This window comes from Rutilus rutilus, assembly GCF_951802725.1.
Source record: "Rutilus rutilus genome assembly, chromosome: 17".
Taxonomy (NCBI): domain Eukaryota; kingdom Metazoa; phylum Chordata; class Actinopteri; order Cypriniformes; family Leuciscidae; genus Rutilus; species Rutilus rutilus.
The window spans coordinates 3,634,981-3,654,922 of NC_140230.1; the positions used below are offsets into that span (position 1 = coordinate 3,634,981).

Here is a 19,942-nt window from a genome sequence, read left to right on the forward strand (position 1 = left end):
AAAACAGAGGAACTAACGAGACTAATTAATAAGACACACCTGAAATGAAACTCAAATCAAAACGGTAACCATGGAAACAAACAGGCAGGGGGCGGAGAAAGACAGAACTGAACTAATAGACAGATTAACCAAACACAGACAAGAACAGAAATCAAAACAAACTGACACCGTGACAGATATGAAGAGTGTGCAAAGTAACATATTTTTGTGAATAGCACATAACAGGCACAATACCGCATAAACATGAATATATATTGGTACAATATGCGTCACATGACTAAACTTATGACACACTGAAAAAAATTTGGAGTGATGTTTACTTAAAAAAAGCTAGGCAACTTTTTCCACTCAGAAAATGCTAGTAAATTTACAAAGCTTTGCCAAGTAAAAACCTACACATATTTATCAGTAGCTTTAATCAGAAATCTTTAAGTAAAATTTACTTGGAATATGGAATTAAGTAAACTTTACTTAACCTAGTTAAGTGAACGTAACAAAGAAAATAAGTAACTTTAACTTGGCTAGTAAAAGGTTGATTAATATCGATTTAGTTGAAATTTCCTTTGCATTACATTTCACTCAAACAATAATATTGAATTATACCAGTCATTTATGGTATGTGCTTTACTTAGATTATCTAAGTAATTTATACTATAGCATATCAGATGTTAAGCATCATGTGAATGCAAAGACCTCAATACTTGGTAGACAATACACAATTACGGTAACATTTGATGGATCGTTTTTGTGTTTGAATGTGTCATTTTGAGCAGAAAATGTACTCAAAATGTCACAAAATGCCAAGTTACTAATCCTAACAACAAAAGCAAGTGTAAATACAGCTGGAAACCAGTGAAAAATTAACCTCATTAATTATTCAAGGTCCAGTGCATGATGGGAACCCCAGTATCAGAAAAGTTGAGTAATTTTTACTTAATTTTATTGAGTTGATATTTACGCTTTAATTTCTACTCGCTTGAACTAAGTACTGATATGGAATTTACTTCGTTTTTTAAATTCTTGCCTGAACTAACTTTTTCATGTAAATTACATTGTTCTTTTTCAGTAGTATTTACTTCACCAAAAAATATTTTTTTACAGTGCACCTCCGTTTTCACAGTCCACACTACAACGCGAAAACGTTGAATGTTGTCCCAAAAATCTTGCGCTCTTGACTCATGAGTCCATGATTAATGCCATTTTTCTTCATAATTAATTGTACTTAATTGACTTCAACGGTTAAAGTTTCCAGACAATTAAGAGTAAAAAGCGGGAGCAGAAGGGACACGTGTGCTTGGGTTTCGCAAGAGTCTGACACTTCCTCCTTCGGTTTGCTCTTGTGGTTCAGGATGGTAAAAAACGATATGACAGCAGTGACTCTTTACTCAGAGCACAGGGATCTTTCTCAGAAGCTGGATAGGCTCATTTCAAACACTTTTTGTTTAATTTTCTTATACTTTTTACAGAGAACTTCGACTGTGCGCCAGACTTCGCTGGGCAGTAACTTCACCGGAGTATAAATGTGACCTTCACCACTTACAGATGCTTTTAAAAACTTTAAAGTATGTATTGCAATCGCGTTTATGTTACCATCTTAATTAGAATAACTGGTAACTTAATGCTTTAGATTTGATTTGAGTCATTCAAAGTCATGTATAAACATATACAAACAATTAGTGTACATTAAAATATGAATATATGAGAACATGTTAAAATCAAAGTACATTTTTATTTTTATTGTACATTAATTAACAATTATATATGTAATAGGGTTTATAAGATTTCTTTTTTTAAAAGCAAATGGTTTTATGTATTTATTATTTATCTTTTTGTTATCTTTTGTCCCCCTTTTTCTTTTCTTTTTTCCTTTAAGTTTCTATGTTTGCTGTTAGAAACTGAAGGTTTTGTAATGTGAAAACTTCTCTGGAATTGTTACGAGATTTCACTTTTTCTTTCAGACATCATAACCATGGCATCAGTCTGGCTCGTGCTTGTGCTGTGGATATATATCAACGCACGGATACAAGGTGAATCAACACATTTTTTGATTACGAGACCATTTCTGTTCTTTTTCTAGCACTTTAAACCTTTTTAATTTATTTAAAATGTATTGTTTTTTAAACAGGAAAACGAATTACAAAATAAATGACCCTTTTCATCATTTGCTTAAAAAATTGGGCAACACGTTACAGTAAGGTTTCATTGGTTAACATTAGTTAAGAACATTAGTTAACATGAACTAACAATACACAATACTTCTACTGCATGTATTAGTTGATGTTTATTTCAACATTTACTAATACATTAAAATCAAAAGTTGTATATTGTCGTCTAACATGAACAAACAATGAACAGCTGTATTTTTATTAACTAGCCTTAACAAAGGTTAATAAATGCTGTAAAAATGTATTGCTCACAGCAACAACATTGGCTATACAGTAAATAATTTTATTGCAATCTCAAATAAGCATCAAATACATAACAGTGTCATTTGTTGGTTTAGACACACCAAGGTAATGTTTCTGTGATGTCGTGCAAGAACTCCCCACACATTTTGAAATAGGTTTGATGTCGGGAATGTGTCACGCAATGCAAAGTCACAAGACTAGTCGGTGTGTTACTAGTTAATTCATTATTAGAGCCCAGCTTCTCTTCCTGAATTCATGTAGTGTCCAAAAGTGATATCCAGAGGGGATTTTTGTTTTTATTGACCCTACAAGTTTGATTAAACCAAAATTATTTTAGATCCAGGGAAGAACCAATCACTAATCTTAGTTGAGGTATTTATCTTACAAAATTATTTGGCAAAAAAGGCAAACTACAGCTACAGGTTTTATTTTACTATGAAAAACAATGTATAGAAAAACCAAAAGCTGACAGGAAAAATCATTCATTGACTACAACATAATCAATCATTCATATTCTGTTGGTTTTCTTTTGTTTTTGCATGTGTTCATCATTTCTTTGTATGACAACCTGGCCAAAAATGATGTCCGCACAATTTGCCATGTTTTATTGCATTATCCAAGCACATCTGTGCAATATGCTTACGAAATCATTAACACATTTTTAATGATATTTGAATAAAGGATGAAGATGTAAATTTTCCTAGGCCAGACATCACTTTTGGCCACTAAAAACTGATATACGTTTATTATCCGCAGTGATTCAGGCATCGTGTGCTGAGGTACACACTCCAGCCTTATTGGTGCTCGCTGGCTCACCCGTATCAGTGTCCTGCTCCATCGAGGACGACTGCTTGCTGACCAAAGGCAAAGACTTTCGTGTGGCGTGGGAGATTAACAATGATTTTGCCCCCAGCAATCTCTCTTACCAGGAGAATAACAGGACATATGGCCTACGCGTCCCCAGCCTATTACAAACAGCAGACATCGTTTGTTTGCTGTGTGTAGCGGAAGAAATCTGCCAAATAGTCAATGGAGTGACAGTGAAAGTGGGATGTGAGGATCCTTTTTTTTATTTATTATTATTATTATAACAGACCCTTTTCACATTTCCAGGGTTTCTCATAATTAGTAAAAGTTGGTTGAACTTATGTAGTGGTGAACGGGGCAGCAAAAATATTTTTTGCATTCCCATTTTCTCCAATAGCAAAATAAAAAATGCCTTCCACGGCTTTCAAAAAAAAAATAGAGAGAAATTCTGTGCATCTTATAGTACATACTGTCAGAGTAGGTACTGCATTTGAATTCACAGAGTAGGTACTACAAACTCGTCAATGATGGGGAAGCGTTGTGCCATAAATGATGGAAAATCTTGTCAAAAATAATATTTATAATACATGAAGAACTTTACTAGATTTGCGATGTTGATAACTATGAACACGCATCATCAATGTCTGTGAAAAGGGTCCATGATTAAGTACTATGTTGCTAATTACTAACTACAGTCATAGATCTTAATCAGAGTCCATTCCATATCTAATCTGGCATGAATGAAAACGAGGCTTTGATGTTGGTACTGATCGTTCAACCAGCAAAGCTTATCTTATACAGACTGTATTTCCATCCTTCACAGCCTTGTTTCCATTCACACCAAATTAAATGTGGCGTCTGCTCTGAAAGGTCAGTTTTTACATTCACACCAAGAAATTTTATTTGAAGAATATTATATTTGCAGAAATGTAATCATCAAGACTATTCATCATTGTCATTCCAGGCCAAAGTTCACCAGACTTACTGTATAATCTTCCTTATATCTTTAAAGATCTTCCACCCATTCCTCGAAACCTGAACTGTGTGTTGAATGCATCCAGTCTCCTGTGTCAATGGGATCCTGGTGAGAAAACAGCCAGCCTTCCTACAAATTATATTCTTCACGCATTGAGGTACTAACTTCTGCTGACATTTTCAAAACTGTAGCTTGTTTATGGATCAATCTCACAAAGGTCACAATTCTCTCTAAAAATCTAAATAAAGGGGATAAAGGAAATTAAAAACGAACAAAGCTGAATTTTAGGCTCATTGGGATTTTTTTGCATTACAGTTTCATGTCAATCAAGTACATTTCCCCTGACAAATTTGCTTTACTGTAGTGCATCTAGAGAGCAGCAGACATGCAGGTTAGGTGGATTGGACATGCCAAATTGGCCATAGGTGTGAATGCATGTATGTGTGAGTCCCAAGCCATGTAATGGGGAGAGCTAGGGAAAGACCTGCCAACCTATCCCAGAAAGAACATTGCTAAGAAAAATCATGGACAGTCTTCTGCGTATGGCGTTTAGGGCAACTCACAGGTATCGCACATCGGACACGCAAATTCTATTGTCAGTTTGTGGTCAACAATATTGTTATATTTAAGGACATTATGAAATTAAGAAAATGTCTGTACTGTACGCTAAGTGTACAATTTTGGGATCGGATTGGATAATGAGGAGGGCTGAGGATCCAGGGTCCAGCCACACTCAATCCATCACCTCCCCAGAGTCAGACCCAGCACCCACACTCACTGCCGTTATGGATTCAGAGCCCAATGCAGACCAAGAGACCCAAATGATTCTCGCCATGGAAATCGAACCTGAGCCAATGCCCACAATGGAGCCAGAGCCTGCACCCCTCTCCGCCTCGGCTCCACCGGAGACCATGATCCTCATGGCTCCACCAGGCTCCCTTATCCCTCCGGCTCCATCCTGGTCAGTCGTCCCCCTGCCTACGCAAAAGACCTACGGGCCTTCAGCTATGCTTCATCCCTCCAACCTTCGTTTCCAGTGGGCTCCGCCCTGCTTCCGGCTCTTTGGTCTTCAGTCAAACTGGCTTCGCCTCCATCCTCTGGTACTCTGGCTCCACCTCGGATGCTGGTCGCTGTGGCTCCACCTTGGTCTCCAGACCCATCAGTGTTGCTCAGTCCCATCTATTCTCAGCCTGCGCCTTGTGCTCCACTTCTAATGGTTCATCACTGTCCTCCATGGCTCCTCCCTCTAAGGAATCTACCATGACCTTTCCTCTTGTGTCGCTCTGAGTTCTCGTCGGCCGTCCGTCCACAGTCCACTCTTTCATGGACTCTTGGACCATCCTCTCCTTCATGGCTCCTCCCACCCTCTCTTTCCCGAAATTCAGCCTTGGTGCAGAATTACAGCCACTACGAGCCAGTCCCACAATGAGCTTTCCTTAGGACGTGCCATTTCTGTGTCTGTGGCTTTAAATGCTAATGAGGAGGAGAGAGGCGGGGCAAGGTGGAGGGTGGAAATTAAGTACCCACTGGTTCTTCAGAGGCTCGGATGAAGGACCAAAAAAACAAAAAACTTTTGTGTTCATTTGTACATCCAAACACTGAGCAACTGCCATGCTTCGCTCCTTTGCAAGCCATGATGTCTCTCGAGGAAAAAACAATATCGCGCTTGCACGGTCGTAGCTCATTTTCTCATGGGCGGGCCAAATTCTCTGAGTGGGCAAAGCAGAGAAAGGGGAGGTAACCTTTCCCTGTATGATGACATAGGGAAGATTCCAGATTGGCCTGGACTTGATTTACAGCTATCGCCATTTCTAGCCACTGGGGGACCATAGGCAGGCTTGGGGGGCTCATATTAATGTAAAAAAAAAAACCTCACAAAGTGAAATTTTCATGCTATGGGACCTTTAACATAAATACCATTTTGGACTCTTCATCTTTCATCTGACTTTTAAAGAGCTTATGACATAAAGAGCTTGTAAACATAACTTATCACTAGAAAAATGTAAATAACCTGTTAAACATGAAAGTTTCTGTTCTCCTTATATAGAACCTATTTAGCATAAATGGTTCTTTAAAAATGAGTTAAGAACCCTAGAGTTCTATATAGAACACTATTGAACCCTTTTAAGAGTTCCAAGAGTGTACAATAATGTGATGTTTTGCATTACAGTAAGAGGAATTGGGGGAAATGTGTTTCATTGTCTTGAAAATAATGTAACAGTGACCCAGCAAAATATAAATTTACTATTTCCAATTACTTTTTTGTGACTTAGTGAGATTCACTCTTATGGTTTAGAGTAAATTCAATTTAATTTGTGATGTAGTTGTGGTGACAGGTTTTATAAATTGTTAATTTCTCCAGGGACAATTCAACCAAGACTCAATATGAGATCCCACCTGGAAAGCATTCCTACTCCTTTCCGCGGCATTCTTATGGTCCATATTCCAAGTTCGAGGTTTATGTGACAGCAGTGAATGTCTTAGGAAATGTCACTTCTGCTCCTCTGAAACTGATCCCTATGGAAACAGGTAAAAGAGCAATCAGCTTTATTCCTCTGTCAAGAATTAAGAATAAATGTGGAATTAGTGACTTCATACCACGATTGTGCTCTATGCAGAATTTATTTAATTGCTGAACATATATGATTTGATAAAAAGGATGGTGAATAGTAATTTTGAGTAGGCATATAAAGCAGTACCAATTTAAATAGAACAAATTAAAATAGAATGAAAAATGCAATTTTATTATTTGATATGCATTACTCATAAACAGGCTGTCATAGATGCAACATATGGGGTATTTTCAGAAACAATAGATGATATAAATAAACAATGGAAATTTGGATTTAATTTATTTCATTTCATTATACTTAATAAAAAATAAATCACAGTGCACCATACTATACTTTATTTGTATGCTCTTATTTAAAATGGAGCAATAGGACAGAAAAATAAATCTTGAAAATAGAACATTTTGATTTGAGTGATCCTGAAAGTTTTTACATTGCATTTCTACATGTTATGTAATCATTAGATTTAAATGTTGGTGTCAATATTACGTTTTGTCAAGTTGTCTGACGTGAATAAGCCTAATTCAGTCATGACAACTCTCGGAATAGTCGTGTTATTGAATATGGCAATGTTAATGTATTTGGTTTTGGCGGACTAGATCTGCTACTGCATGAATAGACATACATAACTCCCATAGCAGATCTCGGCAGGTGGAGCTGGGGGAGGTGGGAGGGTTTCAGAGGAACTCTGAATCTGACACAGGTCGGAATTAAACAAAAATCCACATGAGATCCTAGTTTTCCGCATCCGTTCTGAGCAACTTCCAAATGTGTTTTTTAAATAGATACATATCCGATATCTGGACATCTGACCTTTAAACACGTACATTATATCCGATCCTCCTTTGAATTCCAAGCTACCACAAGGCAAGAGCGACACATTTGCCAACAAAACTAGCGTCTTAATGTCGTATTATGAAGCCGACGTTCCGGTATGAGCGTGATTTCGCACACACACAGAAACATTCAGGAGCATGGAAACGTGTTTTCAACCTCTACCGCTTGAATTATATGAATAAAACAGCTTCGCTACTGAAAGCTACATTATATTTCTCAGCAACAAGGTGATAACTGTGAGTTTAATTACAAAAACAGCTATCACATAGAGACGCTGTACACTCTCTCCCCGTTTCGTTAATTTAGTCGAAATCATTCAAATAAATGTAATCTATACCACACTACATTGTCACTTAAGAATTTTAGATCTACACGAGCCGTAGATAAATTAACAAATGAAAATTACCATCCATGACCATTAACTTATCCATGCTTCCAAAGAGTCTAACCATGGTAACACCCAATCTGAGTTACATGAATAATTTTAATAGCGCGGCCATTCAAAACCCAAGGGTCAACCATGTTGCATAGTAAAGAGATCCACAGAATAATTTTGGGTGGGAACATATTTAGCCAAAATGATTCACCATTGTTTTGTCACAAATCTTTTATGGGACTAATACAATTAAAAGTTCTCTGAATTGCAATTCAGTCATTTTCAAATTCTAATTTGACATCTTTAAACAGTAAAGTAAATTTCAGGCGCACCAATTCTTAAATTCTATTTTTGCACAATTCTGCTTCTGCTTGTATCAGTCAAACTTTACCTTTGAAGTAGACCCTCAGTAGATAATGTATTGTATTACAGTAAAATTCAGCGCTCCACAGATGAAGAGGGTTGATGCAGATAAGCATGGCTGCTTACTGCACAGCTGGAGTCTTTCACCGTCTGAGGCATGGCTGTTTTCGACCCTCATTGTAGAGCTGAGATTGACAACATTGAACAACCAGCAGTTGGTAAGTGATTGCTTTTCATGATAATATTGCTTGATCAGCTGAAAGGTGAAACAGTTTGCAAGTTATCCGAGACAGTGTCTTAAATAATCCTTCTATTATAGGTTTGCAACTTCAGTGCAAATCAAGAAACCAAAATAGAAATATGTGGCCTCCTTCATGGGACAAATTACAGCAGCACAATGCGAGTGAAGTACCGTTCATGGACTGAATGGAGTGAATGGAGTGATCCGAAAACAAGCACCACACTTATGAGGGGTAACAAGTTATATGTCTTCACTACCTTACAAAAAAATGCTGTATTCCGAATTTTACAAATGACTGTACAAATAATGACAATAATTATAATAACCTATTGTACTGCGTTGTGGAATAGTGTCTGGTGATCGATGTTGACCGCAAATGCAACAGCATGATTAGTTCAAGTCGCAGTGCATCCTGGGAACCTATGATGACCAAAATATACAGTGCACATTACAATTCTGTGCAAATATACAAGAGATTATAATATGACACGACAGATAATTGTTGTGATTCTACAGCAAAACGCTGCTAAAGTTCGATTAAACCATCAACATATTAACAATATTTGATATATTTGAAATATGAGGGAAGAACAAAACACTAAAGTTGGTTAAGGTATTTATCTGAGAAGATTCTTTGGCAAAAAAAGTACAGCTACAGGTTTTGCATTGACAGGAAATAGCATGCATTGACTACAACATAATCAGGTATTAATATTTTGCTGGTTCTCTCTTGCTTTTTTGCACGCGTTCATAATTTCTTTCTACGAAAGCCTGGCCAAAAACTGTCCGCACAACGTTTCACATAGTCAAAACAAGCACAACTATGCAACCTGCTAGCAAATTTTTTATAATATTTGAATAAAGGCTGAAGATGTCAATTTCCCTTGGCCCACTTTTGTATATTTACCTCTTTGTTGTATGACTTGTCGACACTCAGAACTAGTTGTTTTATTTTCAGCTCCGACTGGACATTTGGACACATGGCTTAAAGTGAATGAACAGGCCGCAAAGCTCTACTGGAAGGTGAGAGTCTTTCTGATGGTCACTGTGATGTTGCTAAGTAAGACATGCTCCTGGATCAACATATTTTGTTGATCCAGGAACATCATTCGTCCTTACCCTATCCCTACCCCTAAACCTACAGGAAAACCCTACCCATAACCTTTACCTGAAAACAAAGGGAAATGATAACACTGATGTAGAAGCACCTAACCCTGGTTGAAAGCCTAAACATGTTGCACTTGATGAAATCAGGTTCATCCTTTTGGACAGTCCTGACACAGCTTGGAAAATCATCTATCTCTCTCATTTTATATTAAAATGGGGTGTATAGTGAGTGCAGTGCATTATATCACACACACACAAATGACCAGTCAATTAGTGATTGAAAGATCTCTGATGTTCATTCACATTTGTGAAGGTCATGCTATTGAATGTCCTAAGTTAAACTCTATTTGACTGAATCTTCAACATCCTGTGAAAATGTTTATAAAAACATACATCACACACTAGCAATGAAAAAGTATGGGCAAATAGTATGGACAAATATTCAGTTATAAATATTAAGTTACGTCCAGTGTTTCAACTCATGCCACGATCATGCAATGCTGGGAACCTGGTAACTTTCACATGCAAGGATTCGAAGAAGGGACATGAAGCAAAACTTTAGATTGTTTTTACAAATTCTAAATCTTTTTTTCTGCGATAACCGACTGCATATCTCGCAGATCAATTGAACCTGAAGCTTCCCATTAACCACTGCCTTGTCTCATTTTAGCCCTCAGAACATTTCCGTGCCAACGGCTGGGATTTGTCATACGTTGTCGAATCAAAGGAGCCTAAAACGACTTTGTGTGTAACTAAAAAACGCCACTGCCATTTCAATCTCAACAAGTGGATTAAAAAGGTCTACCTGAGAGCCACGAATGCAGTGGGGAGCTCGAATTATACCCATGTGCCAGTGTATCGCAAGAAAGGTATTCAATTCCCACCGCAGACTATATTTCTGACAGATGTTCTCTCAGTGATGTTTGATGACTTGTTCTTTTCTGGTTTTAGAGCTGGAATCTGTGTCTAATGTCAGTGTGCGTCCCCAGTCGAACACGTCTGTGCTCATAGCGTGGGAAAGCCCTAAATCCTCCGGTGTCACGGGATACACACTCGAGTGGAGATGTCTGACTGAGGTAGATACCCCCCTGTCCTTCAGTCCGACGGACAAAAACAGCTCCAGTCACTTACTTACAGGTATTTACTATTATAGCAAATAATAATATCAACCATATGAACAAACCAGTCAGAAGTTTGGATTAAATATTTTCTTTTATTTGAACAAAAATGCAATAAAAGTTCTATGTTTCTATGTGAATGTATATAGTAAAGTGTAATTTATTCCTGTGATCAAAGCTGAATTTTCAGCATTATTACTCCAGTCTTCAGTGTCACATGATCCTTCAGAAATCATTCTAATATGAGGATTATTATCAGCTATCATTGGTGCTCAATTCTTATTTTAAAAACAGTGTTTGCTGCTTACTTTTTTTTGTGGAAGACATTAAATAGAATAACAAGTTCAAAAGAACAGCATTTATTTGAAATAGAAATCTATTGTAACATTATTATAAATATCTTTACTGTAACTTCTGATCCAATTAATGCATCATTTCTTTCACGATAATGTTCTGCTTCCTTTGTGGCTTTCCCTTTTCTAGATGGTTTCTATGGTTACTCATTGATTATGTTCACCTGAGTCTTGTTTGGTTTTTCGTTTAGCTCACAGTTTGGTTCTTCTCTTTTTCTTGTGTTGGCTTTACATTAATGAAGCTATTACGTAGTTTTCTGCCTTCTAGAGTGCCTTCTTAGGGTACTTGTATATAACAACAATGTGCTAAAAACGGAAACGTTTTTCCTTCGCATTTTTCGTGTACTGATTCACGTTTTTGTAGATTACGTGCATACATGTAACAGAATTGCTTTCAAAAACTTAACTTGAAACGTGTTTTCATGTCCCCAAAACGCTGTGTAAAAAGTTTACATTTTTAGTTGAAAATGGTTTTGTGTAAAAGTCGTGTTCTTGTGAATAAACACATAATGACACCTTGCTCAATAAAATGATTAACTATCGTACCCCAAACTTTCGAATTGTAGTTTATCGCAGCAAATCAGCATATTAGAATGATCTTCTGAAGGACTTCTGTGACACTGAAGACTGAAAATTCAGCTTTGCCTTCATATAAATAAATTGCATTTTAAAATTATTTTATAATTATATTGTATTATATAATACAATTCTGTTATCTATTTTAAATTGTTTTTACTATATTTTTTATCAAATAAATGTAGTCTTGATGAGCAGAAATCGTAATTATTCCAAACATTTGACCCGTACTGTAATAATAATAATAATAATAATGAAAAAAAGTGTCATTTTATTTGGTTAAATAGGGTTTGAAGTGCTAAGTCGCTTTAAAAATGTACATTACAAGTCATTTGGTATTTAATCTTTAATTTTCTTATTTGTTGCTGACAAAGTGCATGCAAATCTAATCATGGCTGTTTTATTTCAGGGTTAACGCCTTACGAGCCCTACGAAATCTCAGTTTTTCCCAAATATGCTGACAGGGTTGGGTCTCCTCGTACCGTAATGGCATATAGCAGCGAGAAAGGTGTGTCTGAGGGCTTTCTATAAACTTGGGAAATGATGTGCAATAAAGCAAAGCCGGAGAATGATACAACACTTCCATCTAGTGGGCTCATATTTCCATAGATGTATAATTCCAGCATCCTGACAAATGTCTCATATATTCTCACAGCACCATCTGCGGCACCGGATTTGTTTCAGAAAATCCAACATTCACAGGTCGGACTTAGCTGGGGTGAAATTCCCCTTAAACAGAGAAATGGGTTCATTCAAGGATATACTATTTACCTTTGGAATGATATTAATTATACCCAAGGTATTCAAGGATTCAAAGAAGTTCATAACAGATTTTCAGATTTCATAACTATTTTACTAACCATAATGTTTCTATTCTTTTTCAAGTTATAAACACTGAGAAGACCAAGGTTGTGGTGGAAAATCTTCAACCGCTTACCAAATATTATGCCGTACTATCGGTTTTTACAATGGGTGGAAGTTTTAACGGATCAGTTGTGCCCCTGGCAACTGCGCAAATTGGTGACTATTTTTGACCACTGTTCATTTATTAATAGTACATATTCTAAGACCTATACTATTCAAATATGAGTGTTTGTGAATAAGATTTCAATAATAACTTTTACAAACCATAATCACTAAGTGCATTTAGTCATGCATTAGTGTAATATGAATGCACTCCTTAACATTCTACAACATATTTCTTTAAAAATGATGGCTCTTGTGGCCTCATGCTTTGGCAATGTTTCCTTTGGTTGTATGCTTATTATAAATCTTATTGGGTAACACTTTATTTTACAATGTCCTTGTTATATATGTTACATGTACTTACCATAGTAATAACAGTAAATGATGCATAATTGCATGCAACTAACCCTCAACCAAACCCTAACCCTACCCTAACCCTATAGTAAGTACATGTAGTTGCTTAATATTACTCAGTACTTAAATGTATAATTACACTGTAACAATGACACCTTAAAATAAAGTGAAACCTCACATTGTACATATTATGAATCTAAGCGTGATGCAGTTCATCAGACAAACAAATTTGGCATTTTATTTATTATATTCTGTGTGTGAAGATTTATTTTCCTTATTGGTTTGATTATTGAAAATGTTTTTCAGGTCGATTAGACATGGTGGTCTTTGTTATCCCAGCATGCATTGGGTTATCCCTTCTCGTCATCATTGTTGTGTTTACCTGTTTGGGGAAACTTGAACGGTGAGCATCCACAGGCTTGTTAAGTACACTGGAAAAATTGGTAGAAATATATATTTTTTTTTTTTCTTAGAAATTGCTCGTGAGTTTTAAAATGCATTACAAAGAAACGGCAAGTGATACATTTAATTAAATGTGACATTTTGAAGTAGAAAACCTAAAAGAGTATTTTCTTGTAAAACATACTCCAATAATCTTTATTTGCAACTTCTAGAAATCATTTTTACAGTAGTTTATGTGTGGTTGTCACAGGGTGAAGATGTGTTTGTGGCCTATCATTCCCGACCCTGCCAACAGCAGCATAAAGAGGTGGACCACCACTGACTCACTGCAGGTACTACTGTATGATGAACTGCTGTAGTCTGACTAATGAACCCGTTAACTCTATGAGCATAAACTTAAATGGTTATAATTCATGAACGCTTTGGAATACAGACCTATGGTCTCTTTTTAAAGAAGACACTCTGCAGATTATTGCTCTTCAAAAAATGAAGTTTAAAGGGATAGTTCACTTTGAAATTAAATTTTGGTATGTTTTAGCTTACCTGAAGGGCATCCAAGATGTAGGTGTCTTTGTTTCCGCAGTAGTTTCAATTTTGATATTTTTAGGTCAAACCGTTCTTGTCTGTCAGTCAAATAATGCAGGTCTATGGTCACTGTCTCAAAGAGCATGAACAAGTCCAAATTAAAACAATTCCCCATCGTCCAAATGAAACAATTCCCCATCGTAAGTACACTTTGATGGCCTAAGACACGAAACGAGCGGTTTGTGTGAGAAAACGAACAGTATTAAATATAGTTTTTGCCTCTTGAACAAAGCCGCGTCCAACTGATCTGACGGCGCGGGCGGGTATAGATATATACACTGATGTCGCCTTGGCTAATGAACTGCAATAGCGAAGGCGACATCTAGTGCTAGTGTTTCTATACCCGCACGCGGGCGGATATAGATATAGAAACACTAGATGTCGCCTTCGCTATTGCAGTTCATTAGCCAAGGCGACATCAGTGTATATATCTATACCCGCCCGCGCCGTCAGATCAGTTGGACGCGGCTTTGTTCAAGAGGCAAAAACTATATTTAATACTGTTCGTTTTCTCACACAAACCGCTCGTTTCGTGTCTTAGGCCATCAAAGTGTACTTACGATGGGGAATTGTTTCATTTGGACGATGGGGAATTGTTTTAATTTGGACTTGTGCATGCTGTTTTGAGACAGTGACCGCAGACCTGCATTATATGACTGACAGACAAGAACGGTTTGACCTAAAATATCAAAATTGAAACTACTGAGGAAAAAAAGACACCTACATCTTGGATGCCCTTCAGGTAAGCTAAAACATACCAAAATTTAATTTCAAAGTGAACTATCCCTTTAAGTTTACCGTAAAGCAAATGTATTGTACTAAAGAACATATTTTATACAATATATATTACTAGATTATTTGGACTCTAAATTTGTTATAAAATGAAAGGCATATATCTAGTCAAGTTGTGGTGGAGTAATTGATATCGCAAAAATTGAGGTTCCTTTGAGATTTTCTTTAGGTGTTTTACCGAAAAGTATGGAAGCTTGTATCCGCCACGGACTAAAACAATTGAAAAGATTTTTGACTTTTTTTTTCGCGTGTTTATATCTCATAATTCTTACTTTCTAACTCTTTAAATATATACAAATAAAAAAAAGATAAAAAGTCGCAATTACTCTTTATTCTGTGGCGGAAACAAGCTTCCATAAAAAAGCGAATGTGTTCTCCTGTCACAAACGAACACGGTTCTGTCAAAGTATCACTTCTGACACAAAAATATGGAACATTGAGTCTCAGACCTTCAGATTTGATTATAAAATAATGCAGTAAATTTAGCAACATTGGAAACATGAGAGAGCCCACTAGGGGGAGGAGCCTGCTAAAAGGTTTTAAAGTACCGATTCCATGTTAACGCAACGCCCAATTTCAAAATGTTTATCTCAGAGTGTTTAAGCTTTCCAATGATACCTAAGTTATGATGATCACTAAAATATGTTCTAGAGAAAAAAAAGGCAATAAAAAGTGTGTCAAGTGTCGTATTAATGAATATATGAAAAAGAATTGTCAATTGGAAATAGTCAATCAAACGGTTCAGTGATTTCATATCTTAACATGTTTTTGTCCAAGGGTATGCCTCCCTGTAAAGAAGACAAGGACCCTGTGTTGGTGTTCCTGTCCCGCTTCAGTCGTCTTGATCTGTCTGAGAAAGAGCTGTTCAAGGGTGACTACGTCAAGGAGAGTCAGTGGTCACATGATATGGTCAGTCGTAATGGGAGTCACCGCTCTTTCCAGGCCTGCAGTTACGACTCGGAGCAGGACAGGGACTCGGTCCCTTACGCCACTGTGGTTTTCGGTGGTTCGCATCAAAGCCACTCGACCCCTCTGCCACCCTACGTGCGCTCTGAGTCCACACAGCCCCTGTTGGGAGGGGACGAGCCCGGCAGCCCTCCACCATATGAGAACGTGTCGCTAGGCAGGCGTGTTCCTAAAGCAAAACACTTCACTGCGTTTCCTCACAATTCCACTGGAAGTGAGGAGAACGAAGAACTTTGGGAAGAATTTCCAATGCTCAGATCCTTAGAGATCAGGGATCCTGATCATAACTAAACTGAATTTGAGTCTATATAGAAAACATGCGGGGGCCCCGAAAAATAACACAGGCTCATTGGAAAAACGTGCCTCTACCTACATTTCAGCAAAACCACTGCCGTTTCCAGCTTAAATTAACACTAAAACTTTTAATCATTTTCACACAAAATAAGTGCAGATTATTGAATAATAGACTTATTTTCAATATTATGTTATGACCTCAAAACACTTTTACCATAGTGCAAGATTTGTAAACTAATACGTTTTGACGTTTGCATCACATGACCAGCTCATCCGTGTGTCTTCTCCGATGTAGTAAAGTCTCTCAGCTGATACAGCAGTGCACTCGTGATGTGAAGCGCTCGAGGACGAGTCCCGTGAAACACCAATCTCGATAAAAGAGCTCAAAGACTGGTAGAAGCAGCTAAAATGGCTCTGTTGCTTCACCAAATGTGGTTTAATCTCACCAAATATGGTTTATGGTTTAGTGTAGGTGGTTCATTATTAACAAACGTGACAGAGCATTAACCTTTTAGAGCCACTGACCAGGCAATTCAGTTCAGGACTGCTGCGATACTACAACAACCAACACAATAAAACGTTGCCAGATTCACGTTCGTCGGTTTTGGAAAAAGAGACGAATGTGCTTTTAGAGCCACTCATTGGACATTTCACAACGCGTGCAAGACAAAGACGTAATAAAGACGAAATACACATTTCATTGTGTAGAAATGTTTCCACAGGCAGGTTTTCCCAATGAGCCTTAGTTGCCAAAGAGTCTGCGTTCACACAGAGGCTGGATGTGGTCATATCATGATTGTTTTCCCTCACATATTTGTTTTATGAATGACAGTGTGATCATCAAAAATAACAATCTGGACCACTGCCATTCAGTTCATTATCTGAACTGTCTTTAATATTGCCAGGGACTGTATATCCATAAAACAGACCGCTGGTATTACAACAAATGGGAAAAAGTGGAACTTTTAATATGGCAGATTTAATAAAGTAAGTCCCGCCTTCCAAATAAGAGCCATTCATACATACAGTAGATGCATCTAATCAAGTTTCATGTTTTCAAGGTAGCCGGATAAAACTAGACAAGAATGTCTATTCTTGTGTTCTTAGCATTGAGAAACTGCAGCAGATTTCAGTAGCGTTTTTTTAAAATATATATTAAGAATACTGCAATTCATGATATCCAGTTTAAAAGAAGCACATTTCTGTTTTGTTGTCAATGAAGAGATGACGAGTCTTATTGATGGCAATGTGGGAGTAATAATAATAATAATAATAATGCTGGCCAGCACTGATGTGTTAATTTCTGTGGCTGTATTTTTGTATTGCATATATATGATTTAAATTAGAGTATGTACTATTCGAAAAGGAGCACAAATATGTCTGATTTGTATCTGTATGTTTTTATTTTTGTAAAAGAAAAAAAAAGAAAGTGAAAAATGTTATGTTAATTTACTTCATAATTACTGATTGTTTCATTATGTTTGATACGTGTTTTGCTATATTTACCTTTTACCTCTTGTCTGTATGGTGCTTTTGTCTGTATGAGTATTTTTATATGCATTTTGAACATTTTTAAAGAGTACAAATTGTGGTTACATCAGGCAATGTATAGCAACACCTCCTCTGGAAGGATACAATAAAAGATTTACATGATTTGGCAATTCATAATTTTTTTGATGGTTTTCAGCATGTAACGTTCAATAAAAAACTTTTCTAGAAGCTCAGCAGAAACTCTGTTTACATACTGATGAAAATATACTGCCACCTACTGACCCGGAGTGTGTAGCTTCACGGCTTCAAGCTCTTATGCTAAATCTTACCAATGAGTTGTGTCTTGCAGATGTTTTAAGGCAATGGCAATAAGTTCTTTAGTATCTACCGATTCCTGAATCCTGAATGTCCAGTGTGTTGAACAAAGTGGCTGCGTGACTGATTCAATTACACATTCATAAAGACAGTCGAATGAATCAGCAGTTTGAACAGGTTGGATGAATGATTCAATGACTCACTCATAAAGACTATGAACTAGTCTGAAGGAGTGCGACTACATATGACTATGTAGAAGGAGTGTTACTATGTAAACTGCAGACGTAGTCTAAAATCTTAAAGTGCCCCACTACTAAAGCACTGACGGTCTTGTACGAAACACTCAAACAAAGACACAAACGGCGAGACGTCCTAAGAGGCATATATCTCTCCGGTTCACCGATGATCATCTGGACTGTTTTATATCAGCACTTTTGAAAGACAGACCGGATAGTCAAATTCGAAGACTGGAACCGATGTTTCAAGTTACTGTTTTTATAAAAATTATATAAAACAAAAAATCTTTTGTTAATGTGTTTTAAACATTCACATGAACAAACAGCATTTACCCCTAAGTTTTCCAAACATTATACAACATTTGTTTCGAGACATCCTAACATTGAGTTAATTAATGAGTCCGATGCAGATTCTGTAACCACTGCGGGATTCATTTCCCAGAAGCATCATAAGCGTAAGACTGTAGAAACCATTGGCACCAATAGTCTACTGGTCTACGACTGATGAATTCAGCAAGTTCATTTCGTGTAGTATTCCTCAGACTGATAAGAGTTTGTGAGTCATCTTGAATGATGCATTAAAAGAACCATGTCCTTACATTTTTGCATTTCATTTTCTTGCCATTGTTTTGTCGTACACTTTTTTTTTGATGGCCTTACAGTTTCATTTTTCATTTCAGTTAAATAGAAAACTGTGACGTTGTATATACATGTTGTTGTTGTTGATTTTGTGCATTTACCAATTAAATATTAGGATTTTGTGAGGGCAGTTTATTCTACCAGTAGAGAAACTAGACCTACTCAGAGTCAGGGAGTAATAATCTGTGTACCAAATATGTTCCTGAATAAAATTGAATAAAGATGAACAAATGTATTAAAGCTACACTGTGTAATTTTTTACAGTTTTTCTGAATTGCTAAAACACTAAACCCCATTCTCTAAACCAAATTCTCAATAGTCTAAACCAATTTGTGGAATAAATCACTCTTTCTGTGAAACATTAAACAAGTTCAGGTAGTTAAAACACAGTTTGCAAATCTCATGCACTCTTTTTTCAAAACTCTAAACACATTCTCACTCGCTAAAACACATTTTGCACCGTGATGCACTTACGTTTCAAAATGCTAAACACAGGTAGGCGAAAGTTAAGCACAACTGCAACACAGTGGTCATCGTTTACACACAACGACTCAAAATTGTTCACACTTATTTCTAATGATGTGACCAAACCAACTGTACATAATACAAGTCAGTTCAGAGTCCCAACATTTACTCAAAATGTTGCACTGAATGTTGATACCAGCAATGGATGGAAACAATATAAGAGGGAGAGGAGGATGAGGATGAGGAAGAGGAGGTGAACAAGCAGGAAGAGGATGAGGACGAGGAAGAGCAAGGTGTGGAGAATGTTGTTAAGGCTGGATCTGCTTTAGGGTTTTTCCCTTTTCCTGCAGAGACGACATTGTCTGAGATGTGGAGAAACTCCTCCGGCCGGACCCAACATGAAGACATGATGCTGAAGCAGAATAAAATCTCTCTCACTGACCTTGATTTAGCAGTTGCACAACTCTTCTGAGTGTACTTTACTGTAACATGCTTTTCATTTAGAGTTTCTTACTGTAATATTTTTGGCTTTTGCAGTTGGGTCACTGTATTTTCACAACCCGTATTTGAGCAACCCGTCTGTCTTCTAGTAGCTGTGCCAAGAGAAATCTGAATCATTCCCTTCCGAAACTTGCAGGGACGGAGAGTGTGAGTAGGAGCTGTCCATGAGCTAGGAGCAAGAGAAACGTTTACTATGTATTCTGA

The 19,942-nt window shown here is 37.0% G+C and overlaps 1 protein-coding gene across 1 annotated transcript; it reads left to right on the forward strand.

Moving 5' to 3' along the window:
- The first annotated feature begins 1,364 nt into the window (after nt 1-1,364).
- On the forward strand, nt 1,365-17,520 carry csf3r (colony stimulating factor 3 receptor). Its single transcript, XM_084435410.1, has 16 exons — nt 1,365-1,562; nt 1,959-2,027; nt 3,165-3,461; nt 4,228-4,348; nt 6,554-6,720; nt 8,407-8,555; nt 8,657-8,810; nt 9,537-9,601; nt 10,356-10,554; nt 10,637-10,822; nt 12,142-12,240; nt 12,388-12,531; nt 12,618-12,752; nt 13,359-13,455; nt 13,705-13,786; nt 15,609-17,520. The coding sequence occupies exons 2-16, from the start codon at nt 1,970-1,972 to the stop codon at nt 16,086-16,088; spliced, it is 2,433 nt and encodes an 810-aa protein (XP_084291536.1). The 5' UTR covers nt 1,365-1,562; nt 1,959-1,969; the 3' UTR covers nt 16,089-17,520.
- Nucleotides 17,521-19,942: the final 2,422 nt, after the last annotated feature.